This window comes from Emys orbicularis, chromosome 1 (assembly GCF_028017835.1).
Source record: "Emys orbicularis isolate rEmyOrb1 chromosome 1, rEmyOrb1.hap1, whole genome shotgun sequence".
NCBI classification, from domain to species: domain Eukaryota; kingdom Metazoa; phylum Chordata; order Testudines; family Emydidae; genus Emys; species Emys orbicularis.
Genome location: NC_088683.1, coordinates 220,951,417 through 220,973,467, shown reverse-complemented (window position 1 = coordinate 220,973,467; position 22,051 = coordinate 220,951,417). Strand labels below are relative to the sequence as shown.

The 22,051-nt window shown below is 39.2% G+C and overlaps 1 protein-coding gene across 1 annotated transcript in view; it reads left to right on the top strand.

The window, feature by feature from the left end:
- Nucleotides 1-22,051, top strand: part of IL1RAPL1 (interleukin 1 receptor accessory protein like 1) — a gene marked incomplete at its 5' end in the record, with an annotated part of 543,011 nt that overhangs the window by 89,901 nt on the left and 431,059 nt on the right. The window contains 2 exon segments of the mRNA XM_065423246.1: nt 8,936-9,122; nt 11,438-11,591. Of these exon segments, the coding sequence (XP_065279318.1) occupies nt 8,936-9,122; nt 11,438-11,591 (341 nt within the window).

Sequence of the window (22,051 nt, the reverse complement as noted above, 5' to 3'; positions counted from 1 at the left end):
AATTTCTAATACATCTTTTTTGAGAAGGGACGACCAGAACTGCACAGAATATTCATGATGTGGGCGTACCATGGATTTATATAGTAGCATTATGATATTTACGGTCTTGTTAGCTATCCCTTTCCTAATGATTCCAAACATTCTGTTAGCTTTTTTGACTGCCACTGCACAGTGAGCAGATGTTTTCAGAAAATTATCCACAATGACTGCAAGATCTCTTTCTTGAGTGGTAACAGCTAATTTAGACCCCATCATTTGGCATATATTGTTGGGATTAGGTTTTCCAATATGTATTCCTTTGCATTTATCAACAATGAATTTCATGTGCTATTTTGATGCCCAGTCACCCAGTTTTGTCAGATTGCTTTGTAATTCTTCACTGTCTGCTTTGGATTTACTACCTTGAGTAATTTTGTATCATCTCCAAACTTTGACACCTCACTGTTTCCCCCTTTTTCCAGATCCATTTATGAATATTTTGAACAGTACTGGTCCCAGTACAGACCCCTGGGGACATCACTATTTACCTCTCTCCATTCTGAAAACTGACCATTTATTCCTATCCTTTGTTTCCTATCTTTTAACCAGTGAGAGGCTGCATGAGAGGATCTTCCCTCTTATCCCATGAGAGCTTACTTTATTTAAGACCCTTTAGTGAGGAACCTTGTCAAAGGCTTTCTGAAGGTCCAAATACATTATAGCTACTGGATCATCCTTGACCAGATATTTGTTGACCCCCCCCTCAAAGAACTCTAATACATTGGTGCAGCATGATTGCCCTTCACAAAAGCCGTGTTGACTCTTCCCCAACAAATCATGTGCATCTAGGAGTCTGATAATTCAGTTCTTTACTATAGTTTCAACCAATTTGCCTGATACTGAAGTTAGGCTTACCATCCTGTAATTGCCAGGATTGCCTCTGAAGCCTTTTTTAAAAATTGGTGTCACATTAGCTATTCTCCAGTTATCTGGCACAGAAGCTGATTTAAGTGATAGGTTACATACCACAGTTAGTAGTTCTGCAACCACTCCTTGACTGTTGCTAATAGACACTCTTGGCCTGTTTCTCCAGTTTTATGCTGAGGCAACTCCATTAATTTTGGTGGTGCAAAACTGGCAGAGAGCCATGTCTTCTAGTATTAAAATATGCCTTTGCACCTCATTGCCCACATAAATCACTATTATTTTCACACACAGAAACAAGTGAAGGAAGAAAACATGGTCTAAGGAAGGCAGATCAAATCAATCGATTTCTTTTTGCTTTGATGGAATAAAACGTGCTTTTTTGTTTCTATTTTAAATTCTGGGGGAGTACTCTAATACTAAAATAAGGACAAGTAAGTAGATGATAGATTTTACTCTATCCTATACTAACATCATAGTATGAACAATACAGTCACTGAGCTGAAACCAGTAACTCTAGATGATTCCTTAAACTGCTTTAGGGGACACTGAGAATTTTATATGTTATTAACACTTGTTGAAAATTCTTAGAGAACAGTGCTTTACCATATTACCCCATTTTTTAATGTTTTACTACTTTTTGTAGCAAGCACCTTAAAAACAAAAATCAAAGCAAAGGGCACCATATTAGAGGTTGGATGATTTGTAATAAACCGTTCATTCTTTGAATGTCAGCATTTCAAAAATGCTTTCATTGGACACATCATTTTATGACTGGGTGAGTATAAGTCTTTGCTTTCTGGAAATACTTGCTTAAATGTTTAGGTTATGGTAAACATTCCAGCCAATAAAATCATTAGTTAGACTAGTCACAGAAAGTAAACACTAGGGGACAGCCCCTCAGATGGTGTAAATTGTTGTAACTCCATTGAAATCAGGGAAACTATGACTATTTACATTAGCTGAGGGTCTGCCCCAAAAGGGCTTCAAATGCAGTCAGTCAACTTATTTTAAAACTTCACACAAATATTAGTGAACTTTGTGTTTGTGTATTCCCCGCCCTAGATATAATGTCACACTGGGGGGAAAAAAGTGTATGCAGATGACAGTAAAAAAAGCATAGTGTCAGTGATGTTTTGGAGTGCTATATTGCAAATGTCTGTTAAGAAAAAAATATCCTGGTTTGAATCCTTCAGAGACTGTCAACTATAAATATTGACAAGGTAGTTTAAATGTTTAGGCCTAGCAGTCTTGAGAAGTTTCCCTTTATTCTGTGATATTTCATATTCTATCTATGCTGTTATGATTTTCTGTTAAATTAAATAATATTATTATTTCTTATTTCTTGCAATGTCCACAATATGCCAAGCACTTTCTACTAAAGAAGGACGCAACCTGTGCCCTGAATGTGCTTATCTGTTCTAAACCGCATGCTGGAAATTATATCAATCATATTGTCAGAAAACAAGGCACATTTGACAGTTCACTTTAAGTTACTGAATTTAATTACCTAGATCAATGTCACTCCCAGGGTTTTGTCCATACACCACTTGGGAATATGACAGAGGCTGCCCATTCAGTCATTGCAGTATTTATTTATCTTGTTTCTTTTTTTAATGGGCAGAGTTACAGAGGCTTTGTGAGACAATCATAGGACTGGAAGGAACCTTGAGAGGTCATCTAGTCCAGTCCCCTGCACTCATGGAAGGACTAAATATTATCCAGACCATTCCTGAAAGCTGTCTGTCTAACCTGCTCTTAGAAATCTCCAGTGATGGAAATTCCACAACCTCCCTAGGCAATTTATTCCAGTGCTTAACCACCCTAAGAGGAAGTTTTTGCTAATGTCCAACCTAAACCTCCCTTGCTGCAATTTAAGCCCATTGCTTCTTGGCCTATCCTCGGAGGTTAAGAAAAACAATTTTTCTCCCTCCTCCTTGTAACAACCTTTTATGTACTTGAAAACAGTTATCATGTTCCCTCTGTTTTCTCTTTTCCAGACTAAACAAACCCATTTTTTTTCAATCTTCCCTCATAGGTCATGTTTTCTAGACCTTTAGTCATTTTTGTTGCTCTTCTCTGGACTTTCTCCAATTTATCCACATCTTTCCTGAAATGTGGTGCCCAGAACTGGACACAATACTCCAGTTGAGGCCTAATCAGCATAGAGTAAAGTGGAAGAATTACTTCTCGTGTCTTGCTTACAACACTCTTGCTAATACGTCCCCGAATGGTGTTTGCTTTTTTGCAACTGCGTTACACTGTTGACTCATATTTAGCTTGTTGTCCACTATGACCCTCAGATTCCTTTCTGCAGTCCTCCTTCCGAGGCAGTCATTTCCCATTTTGTATGTGTGCAACTGATTGTTCTTTCCTAAATGGAGTACTTTGCATTTGTCCTTATTGAATTTCATCCTATTTACTTCAGATCATTTCTCCAGTTTGTCCAGATCATTTTGAATTTTAATCCTATCCTCCAAAGCACTTGCAACCCCTCCCAGCTTGGTATCATTTGCAAACTTTATAAGTGTACTCTCTATGCCATTATCTAAATCATTGATGAAGATATTGAACAGAACCAGACCCAGAACTGATTCCTGCGGGACCCCCACTTGTTATGTCCTTTCAGCATGACTGTGAACCACTGATAACTTCTCTCTGGCAATGGTTTTCCAACCAGTTTTGCACCCACCTTATAGTAGCTCCATCTAGATTGCATTTCCGAGTGTTAGATCGCCACAAAACAATCACATGATATGACAACAGAGCAGTCTACTAAAAAGTCTTATGACATGCTCCTCACTTCCAAATACTGGAATCATGCTGGTGAAAGCTAAAATCTAAACCTGTACATCTGCTTCAGATATAAGAGAAATATTGTGACCTGAAAAGCATTACGCTTCTATCCATGTTGTGCATCCAGATATTATGATATGAAATATGACTTATAGATGTCATGGGTAAAAATGGGCAAATAGTGGAGAAAGTTATTCACAAACATATTGCAAATTCTGTCTAACACTATTCATTATCTCATGTATTTGCTTTCTGTGAACATACACACAAGTGAAATTGTTAGGTGGTTGTGGAAAGAGAAAATTACAACTACTTGTGTGAATTTGTATATATCTGCCTAGTCACACTAGGTATGAATGTACAATCATCGGGAATGCACCTTGAGAGCTTGGGATCTGGAAGGGAAGGAGAGAGGTTTTAGCAGAGGAGCAGAATAGCAAAAAATAAAACACCACCACATCCAAAATCCCAAACAAAGCAGAAATGGTGAGGACATGGTGGTGGGTGCTGTGCTATTCTCAGGAGATGGAGTTTGAACTATGACTGTACCCAGGGTTCATAAAAGCACAGCTTTTCTCTACTCTGCTTATTCCCATCCAGACACCTCCTATCTTAAACAACTTTTCCCAGTGTTCCCTCCTGCCTTCCAGTATCCCATGTTCCTCCCTTCACCCACACATGCACACTTACCTGTTCTCCCAGGTCCCCATTCAGAGCTCATATACAGCCCTCATGTCCTCCTCCCCGCCTCCTCTACCCCATCTCCATGTCCCTTTCCTTCCCTATCACACTCACTTCAGGGTCAAAATCTAGAGGTAATGTAGCACATGCAATGTGCTATACATATTCCGACCAAGAAGCGTTTAGATGAATCAGGCAGCAATTAACAGTCAAGATGTTAAGGGCTCTAAATGATAGAGAATGAGTGGATGGTGTGTGGAAATCCTTTCGTGGCCGTGGCCTGTATGAACAAGCCTTTGGTATTTTGTGTTCTCTCTGCACACTGCTGGGTGTATATCTAAGGAAATTAAACACCACCGATGGAAAAAGGATGACGTAGTAAGGCAGCAAAGGCACAGGAAAGAGTGCCACAGAAATGCAGTTAAAACTGGAGTGGAATATGGGGTGGAAAGATTAACGCAGTCATTGACAGTGTTCCCAAAATCTGTGGCCAGAAGTCTAGTGCTATTGCAGTGAGTTGGACAAGGGTGTGTGTCTGCTCCCTTTGCAACTAGGACTGAACACTGTAATTCTACTGAATAGTTATAGATGGCAGAAAATACAGCCTGGGAAAATGAATCAATATACTTGCTAGATATTTTTCTTTAACATTTATTTAACAGTCGCAGACAGATGACCTGATCAGCATATTCGTCTTGCTGGGCTATGAGCTGTACAAATATAGAACTAGATATAGTTTCTGCCCCAAAAAGGCTTTATAAAATATTGTTATATACAGAATATGACAGTTAACATAGTTCCCTAAGCCCCTTGCCAGAGACTCGCCATGGAGACAAATGAGAAAGATAAAGATATGCAGCCTTTGCAAATAGGACTGTGCAGTTATATGTGTAACCCACTCCAGCCCAGTGTCGGTTTTCATCCCTGTCTGGTGGCTGGGCCACAAATGTGATTGTGACGCTCTGTATCTCGGGGGGAACACACAGCACCCCCATGTTCATCCTTATAAAATGATTGTGTGGTATCCAATGCAAAGTTTGTCATGTCGGGTGTCTTCAGAAGGCTCACGATGCACTGAGCATTGTTGTTATAATAATAGTAATGTTCTAGGTTGTATTTTCATGTATATAATTATGAGGCTGAAAATGTGTCCTCATGGCTTAAAACAAGCCCAGGCAAAACTTTCCAGATAACACCAGAGGGGAACAGTGATGTGACTGGTTTGCATTACAGAATTTAGTGCTTTAGCTGAAACAGTAGAAACTCATTCTTTTATTGCTGAAGGTCCAGGGTTCAATCCTCCTGTCAGCTCAAGTGAATACAGAAGTTGCACAAAATGTAGTTACCTTGTGAAGAATGAAAAACAAAAGTAAATACAATAACTGTTCTATTCAAACAATACAATCTGGTCTCCAGTGGAATATGAAATTTCTCTAAAGTTACCAGTGGTACAGGCTTCTGTTTGCTCTAGTGCCTCCAGTGAGAGTCATATAGGAAACTCCCCTAGTTCTAAGATTCTTGACCCTCTGAGCCACTTGTAGGCTAACTTGAAGGCTCTGCTACGCGATACACATTTTCTTAGCTCATGGGCTCTACCTACTTCTAGGCCAGCTGCCGTCAGCCAACAAACCACCTCCCCACTGGAGTTGTTGCCTTGCAGATCTAACTGTTTCAGGCCATTAGGGACTGACTGATTTTTTCATCTTTCTCTGGTTCTCTGAGTCTAGTAACCTTCTTTGGCTCACATCATTTTATTTTGTTCTGTTTTCTCTACGGTTCCTTACAGACAGACCGGCCTGGATGCAACCTGAGCTCCTCGCAGAGTGCCATATGAACCTCCTTCTCAGTCCTGTTACTATTCAGGCTCACGGAGGAAAAAACATATAGGGAGACGTCATGTGAAGGAAGCTAAAGCTTTATGCTCCTTTTATGCTGCTTTGAGCTCCCAGTAGAAAGTGCTTTTGAGGGACCCTACATCATAGAATCCAGTTGTCTAAGTATCCCAGCCTGGACATGTCAGCACCTTAGACTCTGGGCTTGGCACTTCATAACTGAGAGCATCAGCACTTTGGAACCCTATCCGCTATCTGAGCAGATGGACTCAGTTTCATCTGAAGTGCTTATGCACTAAACTGTGAGTCACTGAGGTGCCACATCTCTCCTCAAACCACAGATACACCCAGACTAGGATACATCCTAAACAGGATCATAAAATGTAGAGGTCTGCATTGCATTTTCTGCCCAGAATATCATGAAAGGAGTTTGAAAGTCCAGACTTTAGCTGACATGAGAATCCCAATGGTGCTTTCTGCTGGGAGCCAAGGAAATGACTAGTTGGGAGGATGAAACCTCAAACTTGCCTCAAAAGGAACCTTAGGGAAGAAATGGCAGAGAAAATAATGAAAAAAGTGTGATCTGTAGCAAACCAAGTTATTGCGAACATACACTAGAAAGAGTACCCAGACCCTAACTGGCTAGGGCAGTTGCATTGGTTAAAGCTTAGAGACACCATTTCCTGTGCTGACCGGAGTTAGAAGGGAACCAGCTGGATTGTTCCGGTGCCGTTGCGGTACCTGATGTTGGCATATGCTCAGCAGGACAGGGCTTTTGATTAGGCAGGAAGGAAAAAATAACTCTTAGACAGGGTGATGTGTTCCAGAGAGATGTGAACCAAGAGTGAGATTCCTGCCTAGCTGGTTTCTTTAGAGAAGCAGAATTACAGGTTAAGTGATTTTCCCTTCTGCCTCTGTTAGGAAGGAATTTTCAAATCATGGGGTGATATATGCAACATAATACTCCCTTATGGAGACATGTAGAAAGAAGAAAATTTAAAATGTACTAATTAAATTCCCCATGCCTGCTTATCTCCTTATACCTGTCTCCCAGTAGCATACTCCCACAGTGAGAAAATCCATGCCCCTGGTGAATTGCTTTGGCCCCCTTCTTCTGACAAAGGTTAGGTCATCCAATCATAGAAAAGAAAAAAAAATACCAATATCGGCAGACTTAGGTCACAACTTAGGAAAATGTGTGACTTAGGAATGATCTGTATTCAATAATTAAATTGTTTGCTATGGATACAGTAGTTTTACCAACTCCAATCACAAGTATACACGGGAAGCATCAGATAGCTCCAAGGTTGGGAGTACAAGCTGACTCCACTCTGGGGAAGATATTTTATATTTGTTGCCTTTCCTGCCCAGAAAAGACATGCATGATTGAGGTCATTGACAGAATTACTGCGCTTCCAGAAATGATATTCTTATTAGTAATTAATAAATAGTGCCTTTGAGGTTTACATTTTCTTCTAGAAATGAGGCTGTGGTGCTCTTTGTATGCTATTTTCCTTACTTTTAGCCTTTTAATCATTTCCTGATCAACAGAAAGAGTAAACAGGTATTAAGACATCTAAAGGCAATCTGAAAATGCAGCTATCTTTGAGAGTCTGCAATGCTAGATATACACTAGACTCTTGTAAATCAGTAGTCATCTCACAGAGTCTGAGAGTGAAAATAAGTAAAGGAAAAATGTCTTAGTGCTCTCTGCAGGAGCCACTTTCAGCAGAGTAGGGGTCAAATGCATTTAAAGAACAGTAGGGGAAGATGCTTGCACTGTCACAGTGTACTGCTAGAGAGTACTCAACCTTAGACATTCTCATCCTGCCCATCTGGAAAACCAAAATGAAAAAATAAATCCTTTCAAGTCATTTTGTCTTTGAGACTAATTAAAGTACATAGTGAAATGAGGAAAGCAGAACAATGTTCCCCAGTCTCTGGGTGTCTGGCATATCAACATATGGCCACCAAAGGAAAGTAATAAGTTGCAGGACAGAGCCCAAGCTAATGAAAGCTGAGGATAATGCAGGGGTAACATTTTGTCCTGGGAATATGGGGATGAGAGGCTAAGGTAAACAAACTGGTAGTCCTCTAGTTTAAAATACACTGAGATTAAACTGTTTTCTATGGGGTGAAAGGCCACAAGGCTGGTTTTTAATCAAATGATGTTTAAAACTATATTTTTAATTACTGCTTCACTTGAAAACCTGCTTACATTTGATGAATGGGGAGGCTAACACGCCAGTTCATGGTGTGATGCCAAAAGTTCCAATTTGACAGTAGGCTGCTGTGCAGTAAACTGAATTGTTCACCTCAGAGAGCTGTTGTAATAGAGTTTGGCAGAAGGATGATTATGGTGCTTTGCTGGTTAGTGCATGAAGCTTTTCTTGGCCTTTACTTAGGAGGAAGTTGCCCGCCAATAAACAGTATGGATGGACTATAATGATGGAGGGACGGGAATTCAGAGGAAAGGAAAGGGTTCATTCATGGATTCAGGCCAGTTATTGTTATTACATTAAAATCTAGTGGTTGAGGTGGGGATTGGAAAGAGAAGAGCCTATTCTGAATAACTAAGGACTACATACAAAATACATAAAGCAAGAATAGTTTGATTTCTCTCTCTCTTACCTACAATGACTATAACTGCATCAAAAACAATTATGTGACTGGAATTTATTTTTCACACTGGACCCATTATTTTTATTTGTGTTATATTACAGAAACTCTACTTACTGTATGAAAGTATCCATCTCACTGACAGTGGGTGAAAATGACACTGGACTCTGCTACAATTCAAAGATGAAGTACTTTGAAAAAGCTGAACTTAGCAAAAGCAAGGAAATCTCATGCCCTGACATAGAGGATTTTTTAATTCTATATAGAGAGCCTGAAATCCTGTGGTATAAGGTAAGGAATACAGAAGACTTCTGTTGCCTTCAGCAAAATATTATGTCAAGTTCTGCTGCATTTTCAATAATCTCAGCATTTTATCTGGACGTGATATACAGCTTGGATGGATTTAAGATACATTAATAATAAGACAAGGGGGGATAGGATGAAAAAAGAACTAGATGGTAAAGTGTTTTAATATACTAGCTTTTTAGTTGTAGAGACAAGGATTCAAATGCTTTCTTAGGTAACATTGAAAACTCCTTATTTGCTATCTTCCTATTCCCATCTAGCTGTATCACAAAACAACCAAATAATTGGTGGTCCTCTTTCAACTGAAAAGTCCAAAACTGGAAAAGAAAAAATGTTACCAGGGTGGTCTGGTATGATACCCATTGGTAAGGCTGGGTGGGGAAGCAGACACAGCAATTGTCTGCACTATGCCAGATTCAAGCTTGTGCTAGTAGAACCCTCAATTTCCAAACATGAAATTCACTCAGAAAGATATGAAGTGAAAACATTATTTCAAGAAGAAGCTGTGCACATTTTTTACCTGCATGCACAATTTAAATTGTACCTCATACAATTCAACAAGAATCCCATGTTATTGAAAACATTAAAACTTCAAATCTCTCCAAGAATAAAAACTCATGTTTAAGGCTTGTGATCTGCCCATTGTTTGCACAATTATGGGAAGAAAAGGGAAACGATGATGTCCCAGATAGAAAATTAGCTTTCACTTAAAGTATCCATATTTCTCTATGGTTTATTGATAACTTTATTTCAACATTGTGCATTAATTTGCTTTTCTGAAGAGTTATTTAGGCCCTGGTTCTGCGAGGTACTTGTTTAATGCGGCCCACATTGACTACAGTTGGAACTGAGGATGCTCAGCACTTTGCACCTTGTAGGGTCTATTTTTTAATGTATCCTAGTTCCTGGATAAACCAAAGTAGTTCTGATCTCATAGGTAAACCTGAAATAAGTTTGTGTATACAGGAATAATTAACTGTCATTTTCCAGTTGAAACGTATTTCACTATGCTTTCTCATTCTAAAAACACACAGATGTACCTAGCCTCACTATGAGTACTTGTAAATTGTATTGTCCAGTGATTATAAAGAATTATGATCTAGGAGGATTCTGGCTGAGCCACTGCCTCTGAAAATGTAGGGTAATAATTATGTAGCCCAACTAGTAGCTTCATCTGACATATGCTATCTAAGATTTAAAATATGTAATAGAATACATATCTAAGGATTTAAAATGTTAAAAACTATTTTCCCTTGGTAGGTTGCAAAGATTCATAAAAGACCATTGTGGGTTATCATGTGCATGGACATATTTCTATTCTAACAAATAGTCCAAATGACATTTACAAAACTAGCCTGTATACTATATGCACAGCAAGCTGCTATGCTGGGCAAAATGAGCAGATTATTTTGTACTGTTACATCAAAAGTCTCAAAGACATTAGTCCATTGGCCTGTAACTTATTTCTTAGAAAGATGAAGAAGTTTGGAAAACCCTGAAAAATATCCAAAAGCGTGCAGCTATATCATGTTTTACTTTAATTATTTGAAATCTAATAAGGCAATTTAAAAAAAAGAGAAAAAAAATAACAATATGAGAGGGAACCAGTAAAAAGTGCCAACACATACACAACTCTTAGACCAAAACAAATTTCAATCTTGCGGATGGGCCCACTTATTAAACAACAAAATAAGAATGTATTTCAGCAAGAATGAAACATATAGAATTTTATCAGTAGCAATTAAAATTGGGACACATTATATTTTGTATATATAAATAGTACAAATTAGACATTGTGTTATCTCATTGAGTCAATAGTAAGATCATTGATAAGTAAAACCTTTCAAAGCAAATTCTAAGATGATTTCAGGTACGGAGATGCGACTTGCTCCTTCCTTGTTTTCTCATTCGCTCCTGCTTCCCTCCTTTTTGATTAATTATTGCTTTACAATGACTTTCCATGTCCTCTAGCTGTCATTAACATAATGATGATAGAAGTTTTCTGTATATGTAATAGTCCCAGAGACAATATTAATTAGATAGGAAGAATAGGAACTGTTTAACAATATTACTTCAGAGCATTATCATTAAGGGAATAAATTCCCTGCCTTTCTGGCATCCAGACAGCTCTCATGTGACTCAATGAAGTAGAATATTTGGGCGATTCAGTGTATGTGAGATATCATAAGTAATTATCTAAGCCATTTCCTAGGCTCTTTGACTTGGGCAATGTTGTCAATAATCACCACATTTAAATACAAGGACTTCAGTCATGGGTGTATTATATTGTCTTTGAACAGGAATGCAAGGCAAAAACATGGAGACCGAGTATTGTGTTCAAAAAGGACACTCTCATCATCCGGGAGGTTAGAGAAGATGACATTGGAAATTATACTTGTGAGTTAAAATATGGAATCTTCGTTGTCAGAAGAACTACAGAATTAACAGTTACAGGTAATTATAGGATCCTAATATCTTTTTCTGATATTGTAAAGAAAGACATTGCCTTTTTTCTGTTTTAGGTCATTTGTGATATACATTGCAACTACTTAGCTAGAGACAAAAGTTTTGATGATTGTTGTTTACCCTTGCCTAGGTGATGTGCCCACACAATCTTACAAAGTTCCAATTAGTGTGCACAGCATTCTGAATGAGGTCTAGGTTTGGGCCTGTTTTAGAGACCTGTAGGCAGCTCAGGTTTCTGAATGGGAAATGGGGAGGGTGTTCAGTGTTTTGGTAGGATAGGTAGCCTACGCTATTTATGGCAGAAAATAACATGATGGAGCCCACTATATTTGTTTGTGGAATTCTGCCTTTTGAAGGCAACACTTCTAGAACTGACGTTGCTATGTTAGAGCGGCATCATTCTAAGAGGACCTTCCACAGGAATACAACCATGACTCTTCTCCATCAGGCCCACCTGCACAACCATCCAGCAGATCAATCATATTGTGCACACCTTCGAATACCAACGGTGAAATCCTGATCCCATTGAAGTTAATGGCAAACTCACACTGATTTCATTAAGGCCAGAATTTCACTCCATGTATTCCATATCCATCTAGCTCTAGTTCTAATTAAAAAAAAATCCTATAATGGCTATATCTTCTGAAACATAACATTGGTGACAGGGGAAAAGATGCTTTTAATGTCATTTACATTAAAACCTTCAATGTTCCTACACAAGTTACATCATTGTTTGATCCCACACATATTGTAATAGCAACGTACTCCATTACAGAAAACAACCTCGCTGCATAAGGGTTAGTCCAATCATTTTTCAGCTGTTCCCTCCTCTCCAAACCTCAGCATCACAAGGGCCAGTCCTAATTTAGAAAGAATATGGCACAGCGCTATCCAAGGAAAAATTATATTGAATTGATTTCTAGAATTATCTGGTAATATTGGGAGATGATATAGGTGCTATATCTTGGGTCTTCAGATTGCAGTGCACTTCATGTCATTTCCAATGCAACATTCCTTAATAGCAGGCAAAGTTTAGGTTTTCCCTGTGGATTGAAGGTGAAATAGATTCTTAGTTGTCTCAGCAACACCAAAAAAAAAGAAGCTAGTGGCAGTGTGTTTGGAGTAGGAAACAAAACATATAAAAAAAGAATCTTAGAGCAGGAATATCCACGTCAGGTTCTCTTTGTTTCTCTGCTAAGTCCAATATAAATGTCTATCGCATCTGGCAGTTAATTACTGTGTTTATAGTATGCCTCGATCAGAAATTGTGGAAACATTTCTGAGTTTATTGGAAATTTGTTTTCTTATGTGCTAATGAATCTCAGTATTGTCCATCTTGCACCACTTCCACCCAAATATGAGAAGCTAAACATAAACCTCATGATTTGTAATTTCCACTTATTAGATTAGTCATTATATATCTGGAAATCATACCATGTGTTGATTTGAGAGAAATTCAGACAATCAATCATGTTTTCTTTAAGCACAATATCCAGTTTCTCTTCATATTTTTTCTTGTATATGAAATTGATTTATTTAGTGACTAGAAGCAGGCAATTACTCTAGTGATTATGCTAACAGTAAATATCAATATACCCTGTTTGACTCTCATGAAGGAGAGCAGAGATAGAGTAGTGCTGTAGTTAATTTACTCCAAAATAAGGCTGCCAATTATCTTCTCAACGTATGATGTATTTACTTGAGTAGTACATAATCTTTCAGCCCTCCGGTATTCTCTCAATCACTTTGGAATGGTGCTTCCACTGAAAAAATATATCTTATTGGCAAATTTGGTGTGCAGTGTTGTTTGAAGCAGACTAAAACTACAGCTACCACAAAAGGAAAAAAAAATAAAAGCACTATGAAGACATGCACTCACATAATCTGTGATAAAGAATATACATTAGTCAGTTCTGTAGTTGCTGGGGAAAAGCTCTATACTTAATATTAAATTAAAGTGTGACCACTCAAGAAGAGACTTGGCTTACTTTTGAAGTGTTTAAAAATGAATGAGATCAAGAGAGGAGAACTGTGATATTTTTGTATCTGACAACCAGGGAAGATGTAAGAACCAATTTGTTGCAGAGCATCTTAGCAAGTTTATTTATTTTGGTATTACTGTAGTTCTACATGTTGTCTTTATATTTTATGTGACTAAGCTAAAGAAATAGATACACTGGTATTATCATCAGTTTTCTTTTTTTAATACATGCCAGAGGCTATGGTCAGTAACCATGTTATATTATTATTTGACTTGTGATCTGTGTTTGGTAGGAAGACATGCTGACATTAAATATGTCTTATGTTCTGTTTATGTACTGATGAAAAAGAGTTTATTTTCCAAGTGACATACATTGCAATTTATGTGAGATTATTTCTGTTGGGTTTAAAAATAGTTTAGACTTGAATTCAGGAGTCAGAGAATAAATGTCCCATCCTGATTAAAAACAAAAAGTTGACACCTTTTACTAAATTAGCTATAAATGAACTAGCTAAAAGCACTCCCCCACCATAGGGGAAGAGAATTATATAGCGGTAGGGCATATCAAGTGAATATATGTGTGGGCCGACTTCTAGACTGATAGATGGGTCCCTTTTCTTCACTGATCTGTCCCTTTTATCCTCTCACTCTTCCTCCTTTCATCCTTGCCTATTCTTCCCCCCTTTATCACCCTGCATCATTTATAAACTCCTGAAGTTTGTAATGTATATGGAAACTACGACTGACAGCTAGTTCCATTAACAAATCTACCTCCCCCAGAAACTAGTCAGAAGAACCAGTCCTAACACATATAAAGTTACTATGCCAAGCCATTTGTGACTTACAACTAGCCAAATCCAAAATTATGGAGGTGTTCAGAAAGTGAAAGCAATGAGAGTAGTGCTTCTGAGACAAACCCCCTGCCCCATGTTTACCAGATGCTTTGCCTAACTTGTCCCAAACGTTCCAGATATCTTTAACCCATGCAGATTGCTTTAGTTTTACAGTTCGTATTTTCAAATCAGGCTTATTATGTAAGGTTAGCACATCTAGCTGGAAACTAGTGACTCTCCATAATCTACAACTATTCCTCTGCCTGTTTTTCCATATTCTGATGCAGAGAATGTGTGGTTATTTTCTGGTGTTTGTGTGTTTGTATGTATTCATGTTTAATAAATATTGTCTTTTAGGCATCCTGCCTCTCTGTGTGGTGGGAAGAACTCTCCTGGGGTGTATTGTATTTCCATCCAGTGTAGAATGTGCTATGTGAAATCCATGAGCCAGATGCTCAACTGGAATAAATCATTATAATTCCATTGAGGCTGAGGATAAAGATCTAGGCCTTTATATTAATACCTTTTCCTATCATCAAGTAAAATAGTGAATGCTACAAAAAAGGGATGGTCATCTGGCTGGCGACAGGATGGCTGTTTTCAATCAAACGCAGAAGTGGATTAAAACAAAACACACGCACACACAATTTTTTGGTTTTTGTTTTTTCTCATGTAATAGCCAGGTGAATCAGGCAGTGGGTGGAGAAACATAATTGCAGGAAGTTTCTGCCAAATTTATTTACATAAAATTTTCATTCCATTTTGGGTGTCCACAGCCCAGATCAGAATGACAGGGTAAAAAAAAAGGCTTTGGCAACTAGATCACTTTAGAATGAATAGGTCAGCTGTGAACAATTTACACTGAAATCCATCTTTCACATTATAGGGCTATTGGAAATCTAGTTTTATGCAGATAAAGTTACTTAATAAGAACAACAGTTTAAAATGAAATGTCTATGTCATAACTGATCTTTCCTGTATCTAGTAAGTTCAGTATTCTGTACACTATTATGGGATAGGAAAGATGATCCAATAGTTAGGGCACTAACCTAGAACTTGGAGGACCTACTTCCTGCTCTGCCACAGACTTCCCAAGTCACCTTGGGAAAATCACTTAGCCTCTCTGTACCTTATTTACCATCTGTAAAATGGGAATATTATCATTTCCCTACCTTACAAGAGTGTCAGGAGGATAAATACATTAAAAATTGCGAGGCATTAAGGCCCAGATACTCCAAAGTATTTAGGTGCCTTATGCACCTAAATACCTTGGAGGATCTGGGCCTTAGATACTACAATAATAGGGGCCGTGTAAGTTCCTAAAATAGATAGACTTGAAGAGGAAATATGATATCAAGGCACTCTGTGTGTGCAGTGGCAGGTTTACAATGGCACCAGTGGCGCCATGGAGCCGGGCCCATGCTCAGAAGGGGCCCCAGCCTGCTCCGTTTGCACTGTGCCCCGAGACCCCGCTGGCTCCCCCCGCCCACCGCTTGCTCCTCTCAGCCTGCCCGCCAGCTGGCTGAGGGCTCCTCTCCATCCCCGTCCCCACCCCCCTGCTTCTCTCTGCCCCCTGGCCGGACCCCAGTGCACCTCTGGCTCCAGGCAGTCTCTGCTTCCCACCACCTGTGGGGCCCCGCCTGTCTCCCCAGAACTGAGCTACCTGGGACGTGCAGAAGCCTGGCCAGTCTCAGGTCTCAGCTGGTTTTGGGGCGGGGGGACAACAGGGGTGGAGGGTGCTTGGCTGGGCCTCTCCAGGCAAGTGGGTCATCAGGGAGCCCGGCCGGGGCAGGCCCTGGCCTGGCTGATCGCACCACTCCCAAGGGGCTGGAGCGATTCCCCACCGTGGGACCAGCCCTGACTGTGCTGCCAGCTCAGCCTGGGCCGGTGAGTGTGGCCGGGAGGCAGGGTATCAGGAATAAACTACCTCTTAGCATAGGGAAAATTCACAAGCTAAAACAAAAGATAACCTAATGCATTTTCTTGCCTTTACTTACAATTTCTGTAATTTTAGATGTATCCTTTCAGGTATCTTTTTAGGAGCCGGTTTACCTGCTTGGTGTCTTTCTCTGTCCCGAGAGGGAACAAACAAAGAGAGCACAAACAAAACCTCTCCCCCCCCCCAAGATTTGAAAGTATCTTCTTTCCCCATTGGTCCTTCTAATCAGGTGCCAACTAGGTTAATTGAACTGATTAACCCCTTACAGGTAAGTGATTCTGTACCTCTGGCCAGGAGGGATTTTATGTTCCTGCATACATAAAGGTTGTTACCCTTCCCTTTATATTTATGACACAGGGAGTGGGTCTCTTAGGGGTCTGGGGGGGTGCTGGGCTGTGAGGGAGCGGGGAAGATGTGTGTGTTGCGGCACTAGGGAGTGAGGGTTCTGTGGGGGGTGCTGGGCAGTTGTGGTGGGGTTGTGGGCAGGTGGGCACTGGGCAGGGGTGGTGTTGTGCAGGGTGCTGTGCATTTGTGGAGGGGTCCGGGGGGGGGGGCTCTGGCTATAGGGAGTCCGGGGGTGGGGGCTGTGTGGCGCAGCATGGGCCCTCCCCCGAGGGGAAGGGACACGCTGGCAGCACAGGGCCGGGCAGGCCACTGTGAGTCTGGCAACTGCCAGTTTGTAAATAGTGCCCTTGCACTTGGCTGGACAGAGCGGGGCCACACCTGCCATGCCATGCCCCATTGCCCCTGGCTGGCCCCTTGCTCTGGGGACTGACCTCCCCACGCCATGCTCCATTGCCTCCATGGGGGTCCACAAATATGTTTGGCGCTAGGCACACAAAAGGTTAATCCGGCCCTGTGTGTGTGTGTATGAGTGTGCAATATATTGAAAGCATAGTAAAAATGTAGATTTTCTTGAAAGCTTCTTGACTGGTAATAAATGACAGTATTAAGGCAGGGGAGCATTGCTCTCCTAGTAAAAGAAATATTAGCCATAAATGTAAATGGAGAAGATAAAGTGTGATGACTTGAAAACATAATAAGTAAGACTAGGTACAGTTGTAGTTAACTTGTAAGAGCTTTAAAAGATCACTTTCTATTATTACGCTTATTATGTCAACTTTACCTTCCATACTAGATATCACAGAAGTATACACTTTCACATAAATGAAAGACAGATGCTGTAGATCATAAATGAAGGACAGATGCTGTAAATCATATTTATAGTGAAAAGAAATTAAATCCTCTTTTCCTATATGACTTTGAAAGCACTTCTCTATGTTAGTTATACATATTTCTCTGGTGCTTACCACTATAGTTTCTGTGCATCATGTGATCATTAATGAAATAAGCATTATGTTTCCATGAGGTAGGGAAGTATTATTATCCTCACTAATATGAGGTATGGAGGGATTTAAGGGACTTGCTTTATGTCACTCAGAAGTCTGTGGCAGAGCCTTGAAGAGAACACCGCTATCCTGTTTCTTCTACCTGTACCATCCACTTCACATGGAATACTGAGTATTACTGAGCATGATACTTTGGTATGATACAATACAACACAACAGAGAGCATACTTTTATATTATATCAGCTGTGATACAGGATGTGTGATGCACTGGTGCTAAGCATTAGGGAAAAGAAGCAGCTGTTTTTTTTTTTAATGTTCGTAACACAATATTAAGGGAAAGCAAAGGACGTAACTATTTCATACACACCCTGGCTCCAACCTGGAGACTTCATGATGTCTTCCACACGGGCCCTCAGAAAGTTGGGAATTCAACTGTTTCCCTAGAAGCTGCTCTCTCTGTGGTTGTCTGGTCACCACTGAATTTCTCGGGTCACCATCTTGTAGGAGCCTTTGCCAACATGCTTTTTTGAACAGCTGGTTATTTATGTCCAGGAAGTTGGAACAGCTGCAGCCTTAGAGCAGTCCTTTTACATCTGACTTCTCTAGGCTCCTCCTTCCTTCCTTTCAGCTGGTGAATAGTTGTAGTTCCAATTATGTGTTCCCTTGATTTGTGGAAGGTGGAACATCTTCACAAAAGTTTTGATGGATGAATGGGGCCTGTGTGTTGTGAGCTGACACAAGTAATGTGGGAAATGGAGCAGCAGCCTCCAGAGCTGCTTAGGGACAAATCCTCCTAAGAGTGGTGGTGGTGGGTTTTTTTGTTGTTGTTTTAAAAATTATGGCGTAATAGTGGCTCAGCTTCATTACCTCCGTGTTTCTGCCTAGACACACATCTTCCCAGCAGACAGCAGGTAGTGAGCCCTATGTCCTTCTACTCTTCTTCTATGCACTGCAGCCCTTGTTTCTCTCCCACACCAAGCAGACTTCTGATGGGGAATCACTATCAAAGTCCCAACCTAGTAATGTGAACTGTGCTTTCACTGCTGCTGCTCTGAATACCTTGTATATTAACATCAAAGTTAAAGCCCATCTCAAAGCAGAAGTGGAAGCAAAGGCTGTGGTGCAATTTCTGATTTGGGAGTTTAAATACAAATATATATATATTTTTTTCAAACCAGACTGAGAATTTGCTCTAGAGGAACTTTTAAAATACCTAGTGTATTTAGTGCTGAAAATAGTGGTTAAACAAGAAAATCTCTATTTAATAGCACTAGTTTTGCATTTTTTAAAATGTATTGGTAGAAGGTTCACATCTTCAGTCACTACTTAGTGCCTGTTCCTTACTGAGAATAATTGTTAATTTACTTTATGTACCCTTTGGAGTAGTATAAAGTAAATTTATGTCAGATAATACCTTTCCTGAGAAGCCATATTTCTTTTCCTTTCCCTTTGATTTTTCTTTAGTGCTGGTGAAAAGATCTCTATCTCCTATCAGAAATGTGCTACTGTCTAAGCAATCTGAATCAATTTCCTTCTTCCAGTGACATCTATTTTAGAAAGTGTTATCTAAATTGAAAATTATAAATTAGATATTTTTTTATTCTTATAGGATATCACAAACAGAAATATTCACTTAAACAAAACACTTGGTTTTGCTGGGTTTTGTGTAATAGGTTTATCTATAAAGGAAAACCTGCTATATATTAGAGTTTTTGTGAACATTTATACCTTCCAATTGAATAGCATCACCCAAATTATTTATTAATTGGAATTTTAAAAAATAAATGCATGTTTTTAATTCCTAGCAACAGTCCAAAATTAGATATTATGGTTAACTTGGGCCAAGGAACACAACATGGGCCATAAACACTTTCTGATCCTGATTTATTCTTGAAATGTTTAATTTAATATTATACCTCATTGTGCCCATCCCACAAAGGTATCTGCAAGTGCAGATCCGTCTTGCTAGCATGGAGTCCCATTGAAGTCAAAGGGAATCAACCTGGGCATAAGGGGCTATGCAGTGGATCCCTTTGCAAGATCAAGTCTCTCCTGTAAAATGTATACCATAAAACATACAAGATATGCAATCGAGCCCTATCAGCCTTGCTGTTAAACATTAACATATGCAATTCCAGCCTGGCCTTTTGTGATTTTTAGCATTACATCAATGCATTTTTTTGAATTCAGTTAAGAGTAAGAAGTACTAGTACCTTTGCAAATGATATCAGAGCTAATCACCTGGGCCTTAATCATCAAGTCTTTTTTCAGGGTCAATTTCTGTTACATAAAGTAGTGCCTTATTCTTGAGGAGTAGTCCCATTGAAATCAATAGGGTAAGGTACACAAGTAAGGGTGTCAGTATGTGGCCCTCAGTTTTTATCAGCTTTTCCCAGGCATCTCTCAAAGGGATTTGGCTCTCGTTAAGATCTGTCTCAAGAAAAGCACATCACAGCAAACCAAGTACACTTTGACTTTCAATGCTGCAAAATATCTCATGGCGTATTTCAGCAACACCAGCAAAAAAAAAAAAAAAAAAAAAAAAAATTAAATTCTCCATGGCTTTTTTCAAATGTGCAAAATCACCATCTTTGTGAACCTATTCTTTCAGCTACAGTACAATGGCCTACAGCTCAAACTTTAAATTCCTGTACACTTCTATTTGCTAATTGACTGCAAGACAAAGCCAAAACTTCAGCACGGGAAACATGTAAACTAACCTCAGTATGCTGCAGGCATATTTTAGTCCTTGCTTCATATGCAATATAATGACCATATCCTGCAAACACTTTATGCGTGCGAGTAATTTCACTCACATTCATAGTCCCATTGACTTCATAGGGCCTATTCATGTGACTCAAGTCACTCATTTGTATAAGTATATGCTTGGTTGAGCCTTAAATCTATACACTGTTACGCTTAGGTCTGAACATTTCCATTCATTGAAAGAATAATGATGCTGGGTGAAATCCCCATTGAATTCCATGGTGGGGGTTGCCATTGACTTCAACAGAGCCAGGATTCCATCCACTGGCTTTAGAAACACCAACAGATTTGAAATCTGTAATCCTGACCTATGGTTCATCCCTGTTACCAAATGCTGATAATTTGCTTTTATAGATAAAAGTATTTCCATATATAACTGACCAGCACCTGCAATTATTACCATATTCTGGGTCACCATTTAGTCTCATCAAGACCAAGAACTGACATGTTGCAAATGAGTGAACTGGTGAATCACAAGTTTTTCAGTCTAAAATAATGTATTTGCTTATTCACTGTACATGCAATTTTTTAAAGTATATTGTATTTTGAAATAGTCAGGGAGTCCCAGTCCTTAGCACACTGTTGGCTCAAACCCACAGTCCCGATGCAGGCAGACCTTCCATTTAAATCAATGTGATTTTAGGCTCAGTCCTCTAAGCATGCTCACACAGAAAAGCCAAAGAAACACCTGAAACATAAAGATGCCCTTTAGTGGTCTTTAATTTGCTCACAACTATTTTAAATGCCTTTCCCTACCAGTTTGTTCTTTTCTATCTGATAAAAACAACTTCTTCTTTTTCTGATTTGTTATGGACTAAAAGCAAAAAGCTTTTTCTGCTTCTGGTTATCACATCAGCATCACAGCCTATATCATTGCTGATCTAGTGATAGGGTTTGTTGGTTAACTTCTGCTCTCTTGGCTGTCTGACAGACTTTATCTTCTCAGCACAAGAAAAACATTGCTGGGATGTAGTGGGTTTTTTGTTTTATTTTGTTTTTTAAATTGGTGATAGATTAGTCTTAAACATAAAATTTTAAACAAAAAATATTTACAATGCAGTGATATTCCCTAGTGTTAGAGTTGGTCAGATTTGGGCCATACGTAATTTAGGAGATTTTTAAACAGCTATTTATGGGATATTTTTTGTGGGGAAAGAAGGGATGTTCAGTTTGTACTGATCTATATTTCAGTTGAATGACGGAAAATCTATGGTTCATTTTTTTTCAGAAATGTTGTGAATTTAGGTTTTGCTTGTTCATTTGTTTTGTTTTAGTTCCTGAAATGCAAAAAACCTGTTTCAGTGACTTTAGCTTATAATCAGTCTTGATTATATAACTCTTTCATTTATTTATATTAATTGAGACGGTTCTTTATTTCATATAGGTATTAAGTACCAAAAAATAAATATTGAAGAGTAGATTACTCCCCTCCCCCCCCCCCCCCCCGCCAGCTTTTGGAACTGGAGAAAAGACTAAATATGTTCAGTTTCTGCATTTAATGGCAGGTACTAACCATTCAGTCCCGGACTGACGCACCAGCTGATCATCAGGGTTGATGGTTATTCCTTTTGTTAATTAA